The sequence below is a fragment of the Nothobranchius furzeri genome, chromosome 12, assembly GCF_043380555.1.
Source record: "Nothobranchius furzeri strain GRZ-AD chromosome 12, NfurGRZ-RIMD1, whole genome shotgun sequence".
In the NCBI taxonomy this organism is placed as follows: domain Eukaryota; kingdom Metazoa; phylum Chordata; class Actinopteri; order Cyprinodontiformes; family Nothobranchiidae; genus Nothobranchius; species Nothobranchius furzeri.
In genome coordinates, this window is record NC_091752.1 from 18,258,444 (window position 1) to 18,281,723 (window position 23,280).

General features: G+C 42.1%; 1 protein-coding gene across 2 annotated transcripts in view; it reads right to left on the reverse strand.

The window, feature by feature from the left end:
* Positions 1-295: 295 nt before the first annotated feature.
* Positions 296-23,280, reverse strand: part of col19a1 (collagen type XIX alpha 1 chain) — a 197,324-nt gene continuing 174,339 nt past the window's right edge. Inside the window, exons 47-51 of one of the 2 annotated variants that reach the window (XM_015944438.3) lie at positions 20,031-20,174; positions 14,228-14,294; positions 13,980-14,117; positions 7,077-7,154; positions 296-626 (exon numbers count right to left, since the gene is read on the reverse strand). In XM_015944438.3, coding sequence (XP_015799924.3) covers positions 526-626; positions 7,077-7,154; positions 13,980-14,117; positions 14,228-14,294; positions 20,031-20,174 — 528 coding nt within the window. In that variant the 3' untranslated portion in view covers positions 296-525. Of the gene's footprint in view, positions 627-7,076; positions 7,155-12,166; positions 12,274-13,979; positions 14,118-14,227; positions 14,295-20,030; positions 20,175-23,280 lie in introns of those variants that run through there. The other variant, XM_070542381.1, reaches the window with a different exon arrangement.

Consider the following 23,280-nt stretch of genomic DNA (forward strand, 5'->3'; position numbering starts at 1 on the left):
TGGTGTGTGTGTGTGTGTGTGTGTGTGTGTGTGTGTGTGTGTGTGTGTGTGTGTGTGTGTGTGTGTGTGTGTGTGTGTGTGTGTGTGTGTGTGTGTCCCATCTGCACAAGTGTGCACTAACTGTGAGATGTACGTTGAGCCAGGATGGCAGCTTATGAGAAGAACAGAAGAGTGCGTAGACACGACCCTTAACAGGGTAAACAAATAATGCAGATTGTGTTTTTAGACAGGGCTGAACTTGACAAAACTGTGTCATTTCATGGTCTGGATGAGGAATGCATCACACCGGGGTAAGGGTTGGGAAAATGAGGAAGAGCTTCAAAGTACAGCAAGTTGTGTTCAAAACACATCTGCAATCCCACAAAACAACAACAAAAAGCCCCACAGCAACATAATGCTGTGTACAAAAGAGTCCAGTCATGAGTCTGTAGGATGGAGCTGTTGGACACACCAAAGACGGTCTGGCACGGGTGCTAAGGGGTGGACAGCTGATCTCAGAGCTGCTCAGACCAAACTCCGTTTGGCTTATAAGGAAGGAAGAAAACAGTCACTGGGGTCACATGTCCCTGGAGGTCCACGGGGACCCGGAGAGCCAGGAGGGCCTTGAGAGTTGATCCCAGGTGGGCCTAGACAGAGAATCAGATTTTATAGTTACTGCAGTGGGCTGACCTTTATCACCCCTCAGAGGAGCTAATTATCCTGATTAACCATGCAGATGCACAGAGTTTGATGTAAAAAGCTGTATGCAAAGAATATTTTTGAAGTGTGAAATGAAAGTGAATGCTCTTAAAATTATATGAACGCAAAGATTTGCACTACAATTAAAGCGCTGATGGATAAAGTGAATAAAAACCACGACATCCTTACATTACTGAGTTTTGATTTGTTTTGACTGGGTTTTAATGTTACTTTTAAACAGCCTAAACAAGAACCCACATCTTGGATTAGATATTTTGCCTTATAATCGTCAGACCACCACATAGACTTGAATGTGAATAAATCTCATTTAACTGTATTTTTAACTTCTGTGTATCAATAAAAAAAATCTTATAAATGTATATAGCAGAACCTTAAATCTGGGGTACGTAGTTTAACATTTTAACCCTCTCAGGCTCTAAATAAGTTCTGATAAAAGGACGAACAACAAAGTCCTTCAGGGGTACTTCTGAGTTAAAAACTGCTCATGAAATACGTATGTGGAGTAAGCAGGTAGGTAGGTTTTAACTTTGCAAATCGGCAACGCCTGCCTCCAGAGGGTTAAAGTACCGGTAACTTTAAAATATTTGCCTCTACAGCTAAATAAATAATTTACGCGAGCCTAAAGCGTTGACCAATAGAAGTGTGTATCTATAAGAGGGAGCTGTCAATCAATGAAAACGGGCACCAGTTCCCAGCATGCACTGCAGGGTGATGCACTGGAACATTTAGCATAGCGTGAATGCTAACTCGACCTGCATTCAATTAATGTCAGTCTGTAAACTTCAAGCTAACTGGAACCGGAGGGAGGGGAACAAAAAAGGGTTTATTTTTGAGTATTGTAGCTACCTGATTAGCATAGCGATCAACCTTACGCTACATCAAACTACTGTTTTAGCCTGTTGTAGCATTAGCATTGGTGTGCTACAAGTGCCAGATTCTTGCCCTGCTTGAACACCGCAGTTTGGAATAAAATGAGTGATTAGCAACTCCTGTAGGACCCAGTGACGGCTGAGGAGATGCAGTGGGATACGAAAGTCTGGGCAGCGATTTTCCTTTATAAAATGCTGGCTGTTACGATAAAGAAAATCTGGTGAATATATCATATAGGAGACACACAGTGATATTTGTCAAGTGACACAAAGTTTATACAGTTTACAGAAAGTGTTCAAAAATTGTTTAAACGAAATTGGACAGGTGCATAAATTTGGGCACGACAAAAAAGAAGTGAACTAATTATTTAGTAGATTCTCCTTTTGCAGAAATAACAGCCTCTAAAAGCTTCCTATAGCTTCAACGAGAGTCTGGATTCTGGTCGAAGGTGTTTTGGACCATTCTTTTTTACAAAACATCTCTAGTTCATTCAGGTTTGATGGCTTCAGAGTAGGGCTGGGCGATACAGCCTAAAATCATAAATAACGATATATTGAGAATTTCACCTCGATAACGATAAATGGACGATAACTACAGGTATGCGCAGTGTGCACAAACAAAAGTTGTCCACTAGATGGGGCTGTCACATGTATTACGTTGAGTCACATTTTTATGCGACTCGAGGTGGTACAGCTTCTTAAATGGACATGATTGTTGCCAACCTACACACATCTTTTCATTTTTTTTGTTATCAAATTTATTGACATGAGAAAAACTTTCTGTCCGAAATTTCAATAATGATAAATTTTTGATTTATTGCCTAGCCCTACTTCCGAGCATGAACAGCTCTCTTTAACTCACCCCCACAGATGTTCAATAATACTCAGGTCTGGGGACTGAGACGGCCATTCCATAATGTTGTACTAGTTCCTCTGTATGAATGTCTTAGCAGATTTTGAGCAGTGTTTAGGGTCGTTGTCTTGTTGAAAGATCCAGCCCCGGTGCAGCTTCAGCTTTGTCACTGATTCCTGGACATTGACCTTACATGGACAAGCACCATCTTACATTGGTGATCTTCTTAGTCCCTACACCCCCAGCAGGTCCCTGAGGTCCAGTGACCAAAGCCTACTGGTTGTGCAGAGCACCAGACTAAAGACCAAATGTGACAGATCATTTGCTGCTGTGGCCCCCAGACTCTGGATCTCTCTCCCCCTAAGCCTGAGATCAGTGGACTCAGTGGTCTCCTTTAAAAAGCAGCTGAAACTCACCTGGCTTTTTTTCTTTATGTGAAGCGCCTTGTGATTTTTATCTTGAGAGGCGCTATATAAAAGATTGTTTTATTTCTTTCTTCTTTTGTATCATAACAACAAACGATTTATATAGGAAAATCCTGAAGATTAACAAGGCTTCCCAAACTTCCACATCCCACTTGTAATTCAATAGTTAGAATCAGGTGTGACTGAACAGGAACATATCAAAAACATTATTTGTAAGTTAGCACTACAAGGTTGTTTGTGTGCATGGTATGAGGCATGGCTCCTTCTAGACAAAGAGGGGGATCAGGGGCGGGAGCTTTAGCCTCTCACTGATGACATCATAACCACAGCTTTAAATATTTTCAGATTCTTTTTAAAGGTTTTTTTTGACCCTCTAACAACAAAACTCAATTTTATTATACAGTAGGCCTACTAACAGAAAAAAGAAAACCTAGAATTCTGCCAGCTCACATATGTTTTGTTGTGTTATAGAGATTTTAATTACGTCATTTAGGCTTTAAAGAGCAGGATAACTAAAACAACAGAAAAAGAACGCACATGTTAGACTGCCTTTGATTGATGTTACTTACATAAATCTAACTCATTAAATTTAATTTAGTTCTTATTTCTCTCCAAGTCAGAAACAAAAGCTGCTGATGTAACTGGGATGACAGCGATAGATCACCAGAATCTATAAGCGACTCTGCATCTGTTCTCCTCATCTGTGCCAGAAAAGTATTCATAGAAAAGGATATCGCATTTAAAATGAATGAAGCCATCAGCAGTCCTAATGAGACCGTTTTTTTAATGGCGTCCTTTCAATGATCTGTAACTTATACGTAGAAAACCGGTCATCACATAACAACTTAAAGGTCAGCTTTACTCATTTTTAATAAATTAGCAGTTGTCTTCAGTAGGATATAATGCCTTGCAAAAGTATTGTTTGGGGGGTGGGGTTGGAGTCTTATTTCCTCACTCACCTCTGATTCGCTAACAGCAACTCAACTCTACCACTGACTCCATTTGCTTTGAAACGTGGATGTTGTACCTCCACAAATACCACAAGCCTGGAGGAGTTTTGTTGTGTGGAGGAGTTGCTGATGCTAACGATAAGCTTCTGCTAGTTGAGACATTTTCTGCTGTTTCCTGGGCGCTAGACAAACAACAGCCTTTGCTGTTGCGAGCCAAGATGGGCGAGGCCATGAATGTTAGGTAACAATGGGACGTAGATCTGCTAGGATTTTCTAATCCGTTTTATTTTCTATCAGAAGCAGGGGATAAGTGCAGGAGACTATTTCATGTTCACCCCCCATGAAAAACTCAGAGTGACCAATTATAATCAGAAATAATCATTAAAAAATGTTTTTTCAGTGAAGCTGGCCTTTGAAACATGAGCAGTTTTCATTCACTCAGATTGCCAGTAACTCCAGAGTTGAATCGTTCTCATTTCCGAAACTGCAAATATTTATTTTCTTCCTTAACATTTGAATTGATAAAACAGTTGTATAAATCTTCTACATGACTCAAACATCCAAGCTGTCACCAGTCCAAGGGGAACCTCCTCTCTGTAGGTGCTGCTGACGCCGGCTGTCTTTCATCATGACGGCAAAGAGAAAAAGGTTTGGTGGGTAAAAATAATCTGCTGTGAGCTACAGAGGTTTGTTAATCTCAGAGCATATAGGGAACGGAATCTCAATGGACCTGCATTCACATCAGCTGGTTGAAGATGTTGGTGACTCTTTTCCACGATGCGGCTCCAGCCTCAATCTAACCCCCCAGCAGTTATGCCGCAGGTGCTTTCCATAACCGAGCGCCTGTAGAGATGATTTCTTTTAACCCTCTGGAGGTTAAAACCTACCTACCTGGTTACTCCACATACGTATTTCATGAGCATTTTTAACAGCTATGGTTTATCCTCTCCAGAGGATCCACAGCTATCCGTTTTTTAACCTAACAGACGTTATGCACAGACAGTAGGATCGACTTTAGGTTTAATGATGATCTCCTGCTGTGGAAGGCTCAAAGCGGTTCTCGCACCAGCAGGGGACACGCTAACTTCATCGCTCGCTTCCTTTGCTCAGGATAATGGGAAGTTGGGATTTTAATTCACGGAACAGACACGATTTTCCATCACAGCTGCTGCTGTTTTCTGGGCCAAATCAGCGTGAGGGAGATGGACTCGTGTATTACATGTAGAACTAAAAGGTTTTGTCTTCACACACCTTTTATTTGTTTGAAGACACAAGAAAAACTGATTAAAATGACAGGTCTAGTATTGATTGAAGGAATTGGTTTGATTTGCCACTTTTCATGCTAGACAAGAGCATCTTATGTTGAGAAAAAAATTAGAAAATAAAAATATAATCATGTAATACAGCAAAATCATGCACAATCAGATTGTGTTAAAATATATATAATGTGGATGACCCTTAGACACTTACTGACTCTCAGATGCAGCAAAACTGATTTATACTCTTTTGTGTTTGCTAAGCTTGATTAACTCACCCATTCATGGCTGTCTGAGAGTTTCATTAAAATCCATCCAGTGGTTCATGACTTAAGGTTGGTTTATGCTTGACGCGTCCGCGAGGTTCGCACGGCTCCGCGTGGCGAAATTGTGTCATTTTAACAACCACACCCCTCCACCGCGCCTCCGCACGGCCCAAAATTTCCACACCGCGCACCTAGGCAATTTTTAACCACGCGGATGGTTGGACGCGGAAAAAAATGGCAGACTGGCAAGAACTAGAATGGCAGAGGTTCGTAAATAAAGACATTTGTAGGATACAGCTCTCAGAGATCACCGTGATCAACATGTTGTTAATAATTCTTGGAGAGAAATAGCTCGCACTGTCGGAAAAGACGAGGACGCTGTTAAAAATGCAGAAATGCCATGTTGTAAACAGTAATTTTTACTTCTACTATGGTGTAGTGTTGGATGCATGCCATAGAGCTCTATGCTGCCCCCTACAGTTTGGGAGAATATTGGCTCACCGCAGAGACAAGCCGCATGAACCATAAACGCTGCAAGTTGTGAAGCACGTTCCATCCACGGGCCGCATCACCAAGCGGAAAGTGATTGTGTCAAGCATAAACCAAGCTTTATACAGCCAAACACACGCTGATGCACATAAGAGTGCCAGGCGACAAACAGTGAATGTGTAGGAGGACTGGCTGCCAGGCTTTGCCGGGCCATTCTGACACAAATGTGGCATTTCAGACATGTCAGCCCAAACACCTTTTCCACATTCTATCATATCTGTCAATAACTAATGGTTTCTGAGTGCTTCCATGACTAGAAAAATAAAATTTCCCTTCAAATTTCTAAACTCAAGGCCATGGCCAAAGACTGAAAGCAGCACCGTTTTATCTGCTTGTATTTTAGAAGCTCTGATCTTTTGTGCTGACTGCAAATGACTCACATGGCGGCTGTATTCATGGCTTATTTTATAGCTGGTTACGGGTATTAATATCTACGTTAAGGTGGTTGTATTTTTCTCAGTCCTGCTTGTCTTTTGAATAAATTCTACACACTCAAGCACCTGATTTCCTTTGAAAGCTGGGGGAGCGGAAGTGATAAAGAGGGCACTCTAGTATAAATTAATGCGTTGTGATTCATTTTCTGTAGACAAAAAGCTCTGGCGCTCCTGTTTCAGGAGATAAAGTTAGTCTGAGAAGCGAGGGGCAGAAAATGGCAGAATTAAGTCTTCCATGAAATGCATACATCTAGATTGGATGACAACAACGCAACTCTTCCGCTGCCTCTGTTCGCTCTTCTTTCCCGGTTAAAAACAATGGCTGAAAATGATGTTTCATGGCTTTGTGCCTTAAAGTGAAGGTTCATTGATGATGATCACCTCCACAAATAATACAAGCCTGAAGGAATTATGTCGTATTGTGGAGTTGCTAATGCTAACGGTTAGCATCTCCTTGCTGGGACGTTCTTTGCCATCTCCTGGACGTTTCCATGGTCACAAGCCAAGATGGGTGAGGCCACGAATGCTACTTTACGGTGTGATGTAGAACTGGGTAACAATTTCTGACCTGATCGTTTCCCCGTCTATCTTCTTCTGGCGGCTAGTGCAGAAAATAGGTGTAGAAGACTATTTTCCTGTTCAGGCTGCATGTGACCGATTGTATTTTATGCTTTTCAGTGAACGTTCACTTTAAGGCACAAAGTCATGAAACATAATTTTTAGGCATTGCTTATTTTTTGCCCACTTTGCCCACAAGTCCCCAAAATGTTCTCACCTGGTCGCCCCAGGGGTCCTGGATCTCCTGGTAAACCCAGCCCGAGCTGCCCTCGTTCTCCCTTCGGACCTCTGTATCCTGTGGACACACAGACACATATTCCTCTGAAGAAAAATGGAAAAAACAAGTATGTAGACATGTTCACCAAGCCTACAGTACAGTTAGTGACAGAGATCAACCGATATGGGGTTTTCTATTGCCTATACTGATCCCGATACGTGGAGGACATTGTCAGCCAATGGTCAACATGTGCTACCAATTTTTGGGATGACTTTAATGGGCAATATTTAAAGCTTCCTTCTCTGGCTGCTAAAGTGTAACACTAATAATAACAGTAGATGTGCAGCATTTCTGAACCTGAATCAGTTTGTGAACACTGAATTTAACCAATGGTTGAATCCAAATTTTGTGCTAAATCAAACATTTAACCAAAGTTTATCAAACAAATTAATAAACTGACTTAGTATTAATTAACATTTAAATAAAAATAAATTTCAGTTGACAACAATGTTTTAAAGCTTTTAAAAGCAGAAATGTAAATATCTATTTAAATAAATTTCAGCAGCAGCACGGGGCCTCCCACACTCTTGCCTGAATTTAAATGGGCTCTACTAATGAAATGTATCGGCTGGCTGATAAATCGGTTGATCCCTTGTTAGTAAGATTAGAATAAATGCATATTAGAAGTGTCAAGACAGGCAAACACATTTAGTGACAACAGTTTGTTGAAGTATGACTACAGGGACAACCATGTCAGACACCAGCTTTTGCACCTGTTTTATTTGAGCGAGGCAGCTTTAGTGGGTGCTGTTGACACCGACTCTGAGTCCCAAGTTTCAGTCCAAACTCTTTAAATAATATAAGATGTGCTGACATCCTGCCAAAACCAAAATCCTCAAACAGGCCATCTGTATGTTAGACTTTGAAAGAGAGTATTACGTCACGGACAACAACAGGATCACAAGAATGCGTCCTTGAAGACTTCAGAGCAGACTGAAGAGGTTTTTTTTATTTTCTCCCAACCAGAGGTCAGGTGTCTGAGTCACTGCAGGTGCTCAGACGGTAGAAACAGGCAGACTGTGTGATAAAACAGCTCCGTAGCTATACTAGACTCTGATGCTCGTTTAAAATTTATGCTCGTGCACGTCTCGTCTATGATGCAAACGCAGTTGCTTCTAAGGAAAGAAATCAAGTAATGATCACAAGCACATGTTTAATCTGTTAAAAAATGAATCAAAGCATGTGCAAAAATCCGCACAACAGACCAGATAACGACAACAACGAGCACACGGTCACCCCTCAGAGGCTTTTTCACAGCATGCAAAGCTGGTAAGTCTCCACAGCTCAGAACATCAGCATACCAAGTAATACAACAATATTTCCCCATGAGGCGTTTAAAGTAATGGAGTCTCTCAACCAGCAGTTGCAAGGAGTGCATCAGAAACATTGACAGGAGTATCAAGCATGGCTCCGCCTGGCCCAAAGGGGGAAACGCTTCAGCGCTTACATGTCAGGGAAAATCTCAGAAGAAAGGATTACGAATGCTCCAAAAATGAATCTCAAAGAAAGAGGGGCTATCCACACACTGCCACAATAATGAGACTTCTTTCAACACTCACAGAGCCCGGGGCATTCATTCAGGGAGGAGACGTTCCATGGAGAAAAGTGCACTGTACCTTAAGGAAGATATGAAAAAAAAAGGAATAACAATAACCGAACAGCACACAAAGCAATAAGCCAGGGTTGCACACTGGATTGGTGCACCCTGATAAAATCGAAAATGTCACTGTGCACTTGTTAGAAAACAAATCTTTTCCAGGGCCGCTAATTGCCAAAGTACGTTAACAAGAGGAAAAATAAAACAAAAATACTGCCAAGAAGAGTGTCAGTGGTTTCAGTCTTGACCGAGAGGTTTGCAGCCCTTACACAGCTGTAAACATTATTGACAGCCGCAGCCATGTATTCACCGCCTTACAAAAGAAAAATAAATACAAACAACTTCCTTTGAGCAGCTGCTCCATCAAATACACGGCGATATTTACAGACATCCATAATGTTCAAAATGGAAACGGCTCAAAAACAGAATTTATAGACTCTTGAATGAAATAACAGCGTGTTTCAGTCAGGGTTAATGAACACAAAGAAGTCAGGGGCTTCGAAAAAAAAAAGTGTTGAAATAAAGAGAAATGTAGCCTTAATGAAATATGAATTTAAACACAATGATTTATGCTGGAGAGATTTTTCGTTGGGATCTAAATGATAAAAGATAAATATAATGATAAAAGAGCAGTAAATTACAACAAAGGATGCTGCTCTTCAGCGTGTCCCTGTAGGCATGCTCTAACAGCTGGAGACTTCCTCACTCGTGGAATCAAACCACGAAGAGAGACAGCAAAAATAAATAAAATATAATAAAAAAATAAGACAATGAATTCAACAGAGGGGTTGTTTTTCTCCATAAACAATTCATTTTGTCACAATAGAGAAGAAGTCAAATTGGATATTCCAGAGGAGAACAATCTCCAGCGGATGATGACGAGAAATAATGAGGAAATATTACCCCAAACTCCCTCACCAGCTGAGTGGAGTCACAAGTCAACAAAGGAAAAAAAATATTTTTGCAAGTTGTTGAATTCTTCATTTATCAAGGGAAATAACTTTTCTCTTCATTTTCAATAAATATTTATTGCAAAGCTGCATTATAAACGACCTATAAAACACTCTTTTGAAGCATAAAAACCATTAAAACAAAAACACAAAATCCAATACACGTGTAATGCTAGTGGCATCAGCACAGCACAAATATATAGAGCAGAGTAGTTGCTTACTTTAGATACATTATTCACGGACGAAAGCAGCATTTTGAAACTGTAGCCGTGTTTCCACTATCGGAGTTCCGGAAAATTTTTGGGAGGGAGAAGAATGACCAGGATATTTGACGGCCCGGCCTATGGACGTTAATAACATTAAAACTTTTACTGTGTCAGATTAAGCTGTAATTTAATCCATTCAGCTGACAGGGAGAGCTGCACTGTGATGTAAAAAGCAACAGTCAATGAATCGAAGAAGCGCCGTTGTTAATGACGTTTTGTGAGACCAGAAAGCTCCATAAATTACAGCGTTGGGAGGGGATTTCTGTCTCAGTTGTCTGTGTTACCCCGGCTTTTACTTGATGTGTATGCAGTGTATAACGTACACAGAGGGCATTTTAAGCGTGAAATGACTGAGGTAGCATCCATGAGGTCACAAAATCACCGGAGCTTTGCAGGACCACATGTGACATCGGCAATTTGCGTGACAACAAAGACAACAATGACAGTAAGTATCCAAAAAGGTCTGTGGTTTATTTTTTGATATGCTTATCTCGGCTACGGAGGTTTCACAGGTAATGATGACATACTTTTGTTTTTACCCGTTTACGCTACTGGAAATCTGTATGAGACTGTTACTTGGAAAGTTTCTAAATGATTTTTTGTGTTTGACTTCCTGTCTCTTCCGATCTAAACGGCTTAGCTTGACACGTTCTCGAAGCACAGTGTGTAAAAAAAAATACACTCAAAGCGTAAGCAACACGTATCTATACTTTTGGGATGCTTTGCAGTCAGTGGGAACGCACCCATCTACGATAACGGTTGCTAATTGCTGTGTACGTTTCACTACGTTTCACGGACTCTACGCAATGTTTACATGTCTGGTGGAAAAGCCCGGTTACAAGAGTTTTAAAGCAAAATTCTCATCCATCCATCCATCCATTTTCATCAGCTTACCCAGAGTCGGGTAGCGGGAGCAGTCACGAGCAGGAGCCTAAGTCACGCCCATCTACGTCCGGCTCATGGGTTCCCGGAAGAACAAAAAATGAATGGTCAATGTGGCTAAAAATGCTATTTTCCAATCCCGCCCGTGAATTTTAAAGACGCATTTTGATACAAAAAATGCTCGTACTTTTGAACGGGGGGAACATTATTTTAGGTTTTGTGTGAAAATAAGTCCAGGACTACAAGTGCGCTTCTCGAAAGTGACGTCATCAAACAAGACATGGAGGAAAACAGAGGGCAAATGGCTGTAAGTTTAGCAAACTTGAAATCCTTCCTTCAGGAGGAAAGAACCACCATCAGTCTGGCCATTTGGTAAGCAGCAGCTACGCTAGGGGAGAGGAGATTCTATGGTGATGTCACATATGCAACGTGCTGTTGTCTGATTTATAGTCATGCTAATTACAAACTTTTACAAGCTAATAATTCTCAAGTATCTGACAGGTGTGGTTGAAACATCCATCATTACTTTTCATTTAAATTGCAGTACAACAGATGTGCGAAGCAGATTAGAAAATAGCGTTTTTAGCCTCATTGATTTGCTTGAATTTTTTCCTTCTTCTGGGGACCGATGAGCCGACTGGAAAGGGAGGAGACTTATGCTCCCTATGTCATTTCCCTCTGAGTTACAACCAATCAGCGTGAGTTAACCACACATCCCGCCCAGCAACTACCTGGCCATTCAGAGTAGTTAAGTTTAGTTCATTTATTTATAAAGTACTTTCCACACTCTTATCAGCAGACCAAGCTGAACACAACCACAAAACACACGATAAGACAAAATATAGTGTCATGGAACATTAAAAGAAAGAAAAAAAAATCATAAGACCCCAGAGAACAAACCCCAGTTCAGGTACTCCGTTGGTTTCTAAAATGGCCAGGTGTATTGGAGACAAGTCAGGTAAAATTAGCCGGAAGTTCTGATAGTGGATTTGGGACTTTTAGCAGTGAGTTAAAATGTAAATGGTCATGAATGACATGAGGTAGATACAAAGCTCAAAGAGGAAGATTGATACATTGGTGCTTTGATTTGCACCAATGCATGCAAACACCCCTCTTCAAAGGTTAAGATTAGATATTTCTGCTGAGATACAAAGCCTGACCAGCAAACCATTAGTGATGTGAGAGCAGTCAGAGAGTAGTATCAGTCTGATAAAGAATGTCCACCCGCCTTCCTGACTATGCTCCTTTTTGTATGTTAGAGGCTTTCTCTCCCGGAGTGAGGTATCAATAACGGAGCTCTTTTCCTGTCCACACTGATAACACTTTCTCTTATTCACAGCCAATTCTTCATTTGTCTTCATATTTCCCAGAGAGCTGCTGTGCACCACACTCCTGGCCTTTTCCTCTGCTTCCCGCCCCTCAGTCTGCATTGATCTATGGGTCTATGCAAGAGAAAAACACCCATGAATCCATACAAAATACAACCGACAGCCCAACCCCTCGCTAAAGGGGAAGTTCAGATCTTTGAAGTGGGCTCCTGGTGTGAATGTCTCTTTGAATGACCTCAGTTTGGAGATACAAGAATTTAGACCAAATGTGACTTTTCTTTTTTGCTGAATATTGCAGCCATAATATCCTGATTAAAGGCACTGTCATGTTGTGTTATTGAAACTAATTTCAACGAAACTATTTTATATATAGTCAATGGTTCTGGCCTGACTGACATGCTAATGGCTAGTTAGAGCAGGCCTGATTCCTAACAGATTCACATTCATCTAATGTCACAAACATCAAAGCAGTCCTATTATAATTACATTTTTATAACCTGTAAAGTCATGAAGATTATATCAAATTGTCTTTCTCAAAGAAATACATTTTTGTTTTGGTTGTTTTTTTTTTGCGGCAGGAATTAGAATAATGGTAACGAAATGCTTATTTGTAAAACATATGAAGCCGTGTTAATGGACCACAAAATACTTCCAATGAAAAGGGTTCTTTAGTCTCAAATAAATAAATAAATAAACTGTTCATAGATTGGCATAAAACAAAAACTATGCACAAAAAACAGTGAAACAAATGGTACACAAAAGGGCAGTGGCACTTTCGAGATTCTCGAATATTTATTAGTGTGGCTTACAACATTCCCAATCAGTCTCAGCTCAAATGTCCTCCTCTGTCTTCTTTTTTCCCAAATAAAAAGTGTGCAACAGCACTGGAACGAGGCTTTGTCTTCTTCTGCTGGAATGTTCTACCTCTAAACCCAGGACTAGCACCACTCTCTGGCCCAAACCCATATTAAAACAAATAAATGAATTAAAAGCATCCGGGATCTAAAATAAACATTTCTTGTTTTTAACCCCCACCCCCACCCCCTCACCCCCTCACCCCCCACCCCTTCCCACCTAATTACACATCATTTGTAAGATAAACTGTGACTTTATTTAGATTAAAGTTGCCTACTATTTTGTTAGCCCTGCTGTGTCTAACCATAAACGTATCCATCCACCCATCCATCCCCTTTCGGCTGCTTATCCGGTGTCGGGTCGCGGGGACAGTAGACTAAGCAGGGAGGCAAAGACTTCCCTTTCCCCAGCCACTTGGGCCAGCTCCTCCGGGGGGATCCATGAACTCATCTTTCTGGTCAAAGTTATTCTCTACATTACCAAACTGAGGTTGTTCAATATGCAGCTCATACTCTTTTTATATAAACCCATTTAAAAGATGTGAACTTTACCTTTAAGTCAGTCTCTTGTATTTCAAACCAAATGAAGAGTTCATTTGCAAAACCGAGTAACACCGGTTTAATACATTTTCTAAAATTGCATCTCTGTGTTATTTACTCCAGGTGGCATCAGTCAAAATAAAGTTTGAAGAATTTGATCAAAATGTTTTTTTTTATCTGTTTTTAGAAATGAACTCTTCAAACATTTTACAACAAAAGCATGTTTGGGTGAGTGGTTGTCCTTAGATAAAATCCTATCATTTAAAAGCATCCACCTATAGGCATAAAAAATATGAACAGTTAATGGCAAATGGTTAACTTAGTTCACATGCAGTTAAATTACATGAGCGGCATTTAGTTAAAGTGCTTTATTGATTAAAGTGTTTATTTCAAGCAGCCTTTCAGCTTTCAGTCCTGAGCTCCTACCTTGTGGACCAGGTGGTCCAGGCTCTCCTGGAGGACCTGGTGATCCATCTTTGCCAGGGGGTCCCGGAGGCCCTTGGATCTGTGGAGCTAAGATGCCGGCAGGTGTCTTCTGCAGCTTGCCAGAGCTGGATTCTTTCTCTGCAAGGCAAGAAAACGAGGTAAACATTTTATTTCGAGGCATTTTAAAGGGGACAAAGAGTACAAAACATAAAACACATCAGTCAAGAGAAATGTCAAACAATTTGTACCTTTAAAGATTTTTGTGACTTCGTTTTGGATAAACAGTCTGAGTTCTTGTGTAAAGCTGGGATCGTCCTGTGTACAGGAGAATAAAAGAGTACGTACTCATGCTTTTATTCACAAAATGAAAGAAAATCCAATTAAGAGACACATTTAGAGGACATCAAGTGAAGATTACAGCTAGCACAGCATGGGAATTGACTGGATACATTTCATACACCTGAAAGTCCGTCCATAGACACTCCTGAAACCAAACACGTCAAAACAAAAGCAGGAGGCAGAATATTCCACCCGATAAATTCTCTCTCTTTCTTTTAAAGGATCTTTTCTCAGCTCCACTCACCAAACCTCAGCAAGAAAAAAACAAAAACGGATTCAATGCTAAATGTTAAATTTAATAGCACGACTTTTTAAAGCCGCTTCATTTCATTTTCACTCCTGCAGTGATGCACTGGCCAATTAAAAGCAAAAGCTGAAGTTCTCTAAGCCTAAAAAACATGACAGAACATATCAAAGATGCATACATCAGATACAGGAGATTACTCAGAAAAACTTGGCTTTTTTCTTCAACGTACTGCAGTTACAGTTACATAACAGATGTGGGGCTTACAGGGTAAACGTTTACCGTAAATCCTCTAATACAGGCCCGGGCCTGTATTTGACTCAAGCTCATCAAGCTCCAGGCCTTTATTGGAAGGAGGACCAGAATTAGAGGCAGGCCTCAGTTTCTATTTGAGCAAAATGAACTAATGGTTCGCTGGAGTTTTTGACAATTAAAATTGCACCCACATTTTCAAAGTTAAACACATTTCTTTTAACAACGGTAGTTTCTGCTTCAGCCCTCTCCCCCCTCCCCCTGCGCAGCGGCCGCAAACTCACTGATGCGCCTGCAGCCTCTCAGAGTTCCTGCTGCTCTAAACATTAAAATAATTATTTCATTTTCTGTTCCTCACTTCTGATTACCTTCAGTGGTGTCTGTTTGTTGCAACCACCAGGTACAAAAACTAACTTGTTTTTATTTGACTATTTTTCTGTCCTGCCTGTTTATTATCTTCCTGCATCTCCTCTCAATCCTAAAGAAAAACGGCTACCTGGGTTCATATATATTCACCTTATGAGTTACCTTTGAACTGCAGTTCTAAAAGATCTACCGACCGCAAAAACAGCGGAGTGCTCGCCGGCCACATCAGTGATCGGTGCGTCGGATGACAAGTTGATGCGCCCCGCTCCACAGCGAAACACATCAGGCGCAAATAAAAGACAGAAAACATTAAAGGAAATGAACCGACATGAACGATCGCATGTTAAATTGGTTTTTGAGGTGGCGACACCTGATTTGATAATGTTACTGTGGCCGTGCTCAGGACGCAGATCTACCGACCGCAAAAACAGCGGAGTGCTCCCTGCTTGGCGGCTGCATCAGTGATCGGTGCGTCACCGGAGGACAAGGTGATGCGCCCCGCTCCACAGCAGCGAAACACATCAGGCGCAAATAAAAGACAGAAAACATTAAAGGAAATGAACCGACATGAACGATCGCGTGTCAGTACCGACACTCTGGCACAGCGCGTTGCCCCTCCGAGCGCAGGAGCTTGTCACCTGCTGACAGCAGGCTGCTGTCTTTTCCAAGGGCTGCATCTTGCCGGTCATTATCACGTGACAGCGACTAGTCGATGACAGGCATAACAAGTCACTATAGTGAAGTTGACTAGTTCATACACCCCCTATTGCTCCCCAGTGTTCTGCAGCATAATCAGCACGCTCTCTTTGAACTTGATATCAAATTTTCGCCTCCTCTTCGTCTCAGCATGGTTAAAGTTACCCTCGCGGTCTATCACTGGCAAATCAAAAGTGAGACGATGACACAACCGCGCCCCCTGTGGTACTTGCTTGTTACCACATTCCACCCGGCCACAATAAGAGACTGGCCATTATTCACCTCCGCCGACTCCGACACCGGCCACAATATGAGACCCGGCCGTTAATTGAATACAGGCCTGTATTAGAGGATTTACGGTATCTTTAATTTAAATATTTTCACCTCCAAACTGAAGGAAAAGTTTAGATACAGCAGCTCTTTTCCCCTCAGGGGCGAGTAGTATAACTAAAAGAGTAAATTGTTATTGTTTTGTTCAGAATCGATCATATGCAGTCACTGTTTGAAGTCTAAAACCTCTGAATGTTTCCGTAAGAGGTTTTCCTCCATTATGATGCACTGCTCGTGTCTTTAGTTTCATCTTTACCTCATAAATCAACAACTGTTCCATGTCTGATTCTCATTCTTTCCTTTTCCGATTGTGCAGCCTTTCAGATCTTTTTTTTTTTATGTTGCCCGCTGGATTCATTTTTCCTTAGAATAAGACAGAGTTTAAATTTGACAATCCCCAGTCTCCCAGCTATTTTCCAGATGGATTTGTTTTGGTCTTGAAGACTAATGATGCAGTTTAAAGTTCATTCAGAGCTCCTTTGGCCGCGTTTTAGATTTACAGCAACAGATGGCCAACACTGATGCCATGTTTAGGATCAAGCCCAGTTTTACCTTCAAGTTGAAGACAAAATAATAGATGCAGTTGTTTAAATGTAAAAGACAATGTTAATAGTAGAATAAACTGGCACTTTTTATTTATCTCTCAAAGTTGACTCTGTTCAACATTTTTAGTCATGCAGCTCAAGGCCATGTTCAAGCTGCATGTCTGCAGACGTGAGTGCTCAGACCACGAGTGCTCTGGCAGCTCTCGTCAATGGGAGAGAAAAAAATCTATGATTTGTTCAATACATCAGTGCATTTAACAGATTCTTTGCTGGGAAAGTGGTTAAATCGCCATCAATAAAGGCAGGTTGTAAGCAGGCCTGCAGCTCATTCTGAAGACTTTAAAAACAGGCTTAAAAAAGCGGCATTAAGTGTACCCCGCATGTAGCTATCTAATGCACAGACACACATTTTGACAAAAGTAAGAAACTTTGTGAAGAAATATAAAATAAACTTTTGTTAAAGCTCTTGAAATGATAGTTTTACATATTAAATCTCTAACTCTTAAACCCTCATGTTAGTTTAAACGTAGTAAATTATAAGTCAAGTCTGCACTAAATGACATCCCGTACCTTTATCCATCACATAATTGCATGACTCCTTTACAATGTTCATTATGTCCTCTTTTAAATCATTAAACGAGGTTCTTTTCACTTCAGACATGAAGGTGTTTCGAGTTACCTTTACATGTTTCGACCGTCGTCTGCAGTCTTCATCAGAAATGTCACAGATGTTTGTGTGACGCGTCTATCAGCTGTTCTTCTGGTGGGCGCGACCAACCCGGATCTGTCAGATCTGTCGCCCACCAGAAGAACAGCTGATAGATGCGTCACACAAACATCTGTGACATTTCTGATGAAGACTGCAGACGACGGTCGAAACATGTAAAGGAAACTCGAAACACCTTCATGTCCGAAGCGAAAAGAACCTTGTTTAATGATGGCATGGCTGTTAATAATAGGCTGCCTTTTCTCATTGATTATGTGCATGACCTGCATGGACAGGATTTCTACACTGCAAAAACCGATGAAGTAAAAAAGCCTTGCTTTTAGACATTTCATCTTTATTTTTGTCTAAAAAGAAAGAAACAAATCTAATCAGCAGAATCAGCACTACTTAAGGTAAACTTTCTCAAATTATTTTCAGGGAAATAATAAATGTGCCAAGAATTCTTCCCAATGAACTTTGGTTTACCCTATTGGCAGAGTTGTTTACTCAAAACAAGAAAATGTGTCCATATTTAATCATTTTTACATTATTTCAAGTGTTTTGCAGATAAGAAAATATTTTATGCTTAAAATAAAATAAAATTTCTAGAAGCAAGGTTGTTTCACTTTCCTGAAAATCTGTTTTTGAAATGTAGTGCAACCAAGAGGCTGAGATGATCTGTTTTGGTGGCCTGAGGATCGGGTTTCTGCTTTTTGCAGATGATGCGGCCCTGCTGGCTTCATCAGACAGTGATCTCCAGCTTTTGCTGGAGTGGTTTGCAGTCAAGTGTGAAGCAGCTGGGATGAAGACCTGCATCTCCAAATCCAAGACCTTGGTCTTGAGTCAAAAAAGTGTAGAATTCCTTTTCCAGCTCAGGGACGAGGTCCTGCCTCAAGGGGAGGAGTTCAAGTATCTCGGAGTATTGTTCACAAGTGAGGAAAAGCCTGAAATCGATAGTCGGATTGCTGCTGCATCTGCAGTGATGCAGGCGTTGTACCGGTCTGTTGTGGTGAAGAGAGAGCTGAGTCTGAAGATGAAGTTCTCCGTTTACTGGTTGATCTACGTTCCTACCCTCACCTATGGTCACAAGCTTTGGGTAGTGGCCAAAAGAATGAGAACGGGGATAAAAGCAGCCGAATTGAGTTTTCTCTGCAGGGTGGCTGGGCTCTCCCTTAGACATAGGCTGAGAAGCTCGGCCATCCGGGAGGGGCTCAGAGCTGATCTGCTGCTCCTCTACATCGAGAGGAGCCCATTGAGGTGGCCCGGGCATCTGATTAGGATGCCTCCTGGACCTCCTCATCTGGGTTTTCTGGGCACGTCCGACTAGGAGGAGACCTAAAGAAAGTCCCAGGACACGCTGGAGGGACAATATTCCTCAGCTGGCCAGGGAACACCTTTTATGCCGCCCATCGAAGCATGCGAGGACTCCAGTTCTTTTTCCAGATGGCGTTCTTTATTTGTGCTGTTATTGACTAGCAAAGCTAGCATCATGCAGCACCATAAACCACCGTAGAACTACAAACCGACAGAATAAACAATATGTTTACATAAATATAACACATAAACCACAAATAAAGGTTACAAAGTCTACTAACCACTTTGCCTTCTTGTAGCCTTGAATGGGAGGGGAGAAAACAAGTTTTGCTTGCTGTTAGTCTCTTATATTAATCTGAACGTATTCAGCATATATCAGCTTCCTTTCATACGTTAGAAAAAAAAAACGAGTGCACACGTTAAGCTAACCGGAAGTTGTCGAGAAAGGCAAGTGTGCCTTTCAAAATAAGAGCACGAGCTCCGGTTTCATCAAAAATAAAAAGAAGCATTTTACAATGATGCATTCACAGCATTCACACCTTTGAATCCCCCAGAGGAGCTTGTCCAAGTGGCTGGGCAGAGGGAAGTCTGGGATTTGCTTAGGTTACTGCCCCATGACCCGGCCCTGAATAAGTGGAGGAAATTGGGTGGATGGGTGACAGTAAATGTAGTAAATGACTCAAAAAATATTCTTGAGGTATGACGTTTTTGTACTTAACTGAATAAAGTACACGTCCCCTCCACTCAAAAGACTCTGAATCTCAAAACACGTTCCACAGCAGCCATGAGAACATTTCTCAAGAACAGTGCTTTCTAGGGCTGCACCACAAGCAGTGGAACAATAGTAGGTTTGAAATTGCTGCATTCAAAACAGCTTCCATCTCTGTGAACGTTATATAACTGCAGTAAGTGTAAAATGTCTGTGACAGATGGAGGTGTTTTCTATGCTTTGCAGAGCTTTTGGCACGCCCACGTATCTCTGTCTTTCCCTCTGTTTCCGTCTCTCCTCTCTCTGACCTTCTGTTACGCCTGGATGATCAGGAGTGGGAAGCGTTGAGCAGAAAGTGAACAGCGAGCTCCCTCGCACGGCTTTGTTTGATGTTCAATGCAGAAAGCTGTAGATACACCATTTTCCATACAGGCAGTGGGAACTAAACAAGTTACACAGGCTGGCAGTGAGCACGCTGGATGGTTAAGACTTTAATCATCTTCAAGCAATGTCAGTTTTATGTTGAGGTATGTTCAGCATCCATGCTTACCAGGAGTGTATTACTGCCAAACTGTCCAGGAGGTCCAGGGTCGCCCTTTTCACCCTGTGGTCCAATCGGTCCAACCGGGCCAGGATCTCCTATGCGACCCCTCTCGCCTTGAAGACCTCGTATACCGGGAATCCCTGGATCACCCTGTTTTTAAAGGGAACAATATGCAAAATTGACATCTTTTTGTGCTGCCATGTGGGTCTCTACTGCCTCTATAAACACTCCAAATAAGATACAGGTGCTGGCCAGTAAATTAGAATATCATCAAAAGGTTGAAAATATTTCAGTAATTCCATTCAAAACGTGAAACTTGTACATTATTCATGCAATGCACACAGACCAATGTATTTCCAATGTTCATTACATTTAAATTTGATATTCATAAGTGACAACTAATGAAAACTCCAAATTTGGTATCTCAAAAAATTAGAATATTCTGAAAAGGCTGAATATAGAAGACACCTGCTGCCACTCTAATCAGCTGATTTACTCAAAACACCTGCAAAGGCCTTTAAAAGGTCCCTCAGTCTTGTTTTGAAGGCACCACAATCATGGGGAAGACTTCTGACTTAACAGCTGTCCAAAAGACAATCATTGACACCTTGCACAAGGAGGGCAAGACACAAAAGGTGATTGCTAAAGAAGCTGGCTGTTCGCAGAGCTCTGTGTCCAAGCACATTAACAGACAGGCGAAGGGACGGAAAAAATGTGGTAGAAAAAAGTGTACAAGCTCTAGGGATAACCGCACCCTGCAGAGAATTGTGACGACAAACCCATTCAAAAATGTGGGGGAGATCCACAAAGAGTGGACTGCAGCTGGAGTCAGCGCTTCAAGAACCACCACGAGGAGACTCATGAAAGACATGGGATTCAGGTGTCGCATTCCGTGTGTCAAGCCACTCTTGAACATGAAACAGCGCAAGAAGCGTCTCGCCTGGGCCAAGGACAAAAAGGACTGGACTGATGCTGAGTGGTCCAAAGTTATGTTTTCTGATGAAAGCAAGTTCTGCATTTCCTTTGGAAATCAAGGACCCAGAGTCTGGAGGAAGAGCGGAGAAGCACAGAATCCACGTTGCATGAGGTCCAGTGTAAAGTTTCCACCGTCAGTGATGGTGTGGGGTGCCATGTCATCTGCCGGTGTTGGCCCACTCTGTTTCCTGAGGTCCAGGGTCAATGCAGCCGTCTACCAGGAAGTTTTAGAGCACTTCATGCTTCCTGCTGCTGACCAACTTTATGGGGATGCAGACTTCACCTTTCAACAGGACTTGGCACCTGCACACAGTGCCAAAACCACCAGCACCTGGTTCAAGGACCATGGTATCCCTGTCCTTGATTGGCCAGCAAACTCGCCTGACCTTAACCCCATAGAAAATCTATGGGGTATTGTGAAGCGGAGGATGCAATACGCTAGACCCAACAATGCAGAGGAGCTGAAGACGACTATCAGAGCAACCTGGGCTCTCATAACACCTGAGCAGTGCCACAGACTGATCGAGTCCATGCCACGCCGCATTACTGCAGTTATTGAGGCAAAAGGAGCCCCGACTAAGTATTGAGTGCTATACATGCACATTCTTTTCATGTTCATTCTTTTCAGTTGGCCAACATTAGAGAAACAAACATTTTTTCATTGGCCTTTAGAATATTCTAATTTTCTGAGATACCAGATTTGATGTTTTCATTGGTTGTCACCTATAAATATCAAAATTAAACGTAATAAACATCGGAAATACATTGGTCTGTGTGCATTGCATGAATATAATGTACAAGTTTCACGTTTTGAATGGAATTACTGAAATATTTTCAACCTTTTGATGATATTCTAATTTACTGGCCAGCACCTGTATTCTGTGAATGGTTGGTTTAAAAAATTAGGTGCCTAAAACATGCAGTTTCATTAAGTCCCCTATTGTGATGTCACAAACTGGAAAAGTAACAAAATCACCTCTAACGTGCAAGAGAGAGCTGTTGCTAGAGCCCTTTCTGAATATCGGAGCTTCTCAGCTCATAGCAGCCTAAGCGGGGATGAGTGGGTGTGGCCAGCTCCATTTTTTTTGTCTTAAAGTGATCCTGAAACAGCAAATTTTGAAAGGATAATTTAAAGACATCCTTCACTCATTTTTGATACATTTGCAGTGTTTTCTAGTAGGAATGAATGCCCTTGTAAGTCGACAGATAGCAGGATTTGGAGTCTTATTTCCTGACATTTGGACAACTCGCTTCTGATTGGCTAACAGCAACGTGGCTATAGCACTGATTTTGTTTGCTTTGCAACACTGATGTTTTATCTGCATAAATACCACAGACCTGAAGGAGTTGCTGAGATGTCTGAATTTCAGAAAAAAAGACTCCAAATCTGACTCTGGCTCACTTCTAGTGCCTGAAATAGGAGACCCAGAATTTTTCCCCCACAAGGACCGCCCCATGAAGCATTCAATTTTAAAAAATTAGTGAACTCGGTCCTAGGTGAGGGATCAGACAAAGAGCAGCCCAAAGACCTCTTATGATGAATTATATAAATGGAAACTGTGTTCCCTCACCCAGACGTGGGTCACCGGGGCCCCCCTATGGGGCCAGACCTGGAGGTGGGGCACGTTGGCGAGCGCCTGGTGGTCGGGCTTTTACCCAAGGATCCCGGCCGGGCACAGCCCGAAGAGGAAATGTGGGTCCCCCTTCCCATGGGCTCACTACTCGTGGGAGGGGCCAAAGGGGTCGGGTCAAGTGTGTGACGGGTGGTAGTCAAGGGCGGGGACCTTGGCGGTCTGATCCTTGGCTACAGAAGCTGGCTCTTGGCACATGGAATGTCACCTCTCTGGTGGGGAAGGACCCTGAGTTGGTGTATGAGGTTGAGAGGTTCCGACTAGATATAGTCGGACTCACCTCAACTCATGGCACTGGCTCTGGAACCAATTTCCTTGAGAGGGGTTGGACTTTCTACCACTCTGGAGTTGCTCCCACTGAGAGGCGCTAAGCAGGGGTGGGCATACTAGTTGCCCCCATCTTGGTGCCTGTATGTTGGGGTTTACCCCAGTGAATGAGAGGGTAGCCTCCCTCTGCCTACGTGTGGGGGATGGGTTCTGACTGTGGCCTGTGCTTATGCACCAAACTACAGTTCAGACTACCCACCCTTTTTGGAGACCTTGGAGGGGGTGCTGGAAAGTGCTCCTTCCGGTGACTCCCTCGTTCTGCTGGGGGACTTTAACGCTCACGTGGACAATGACAGTGAGACCTGGAGAGGTGTGGTTGGGAG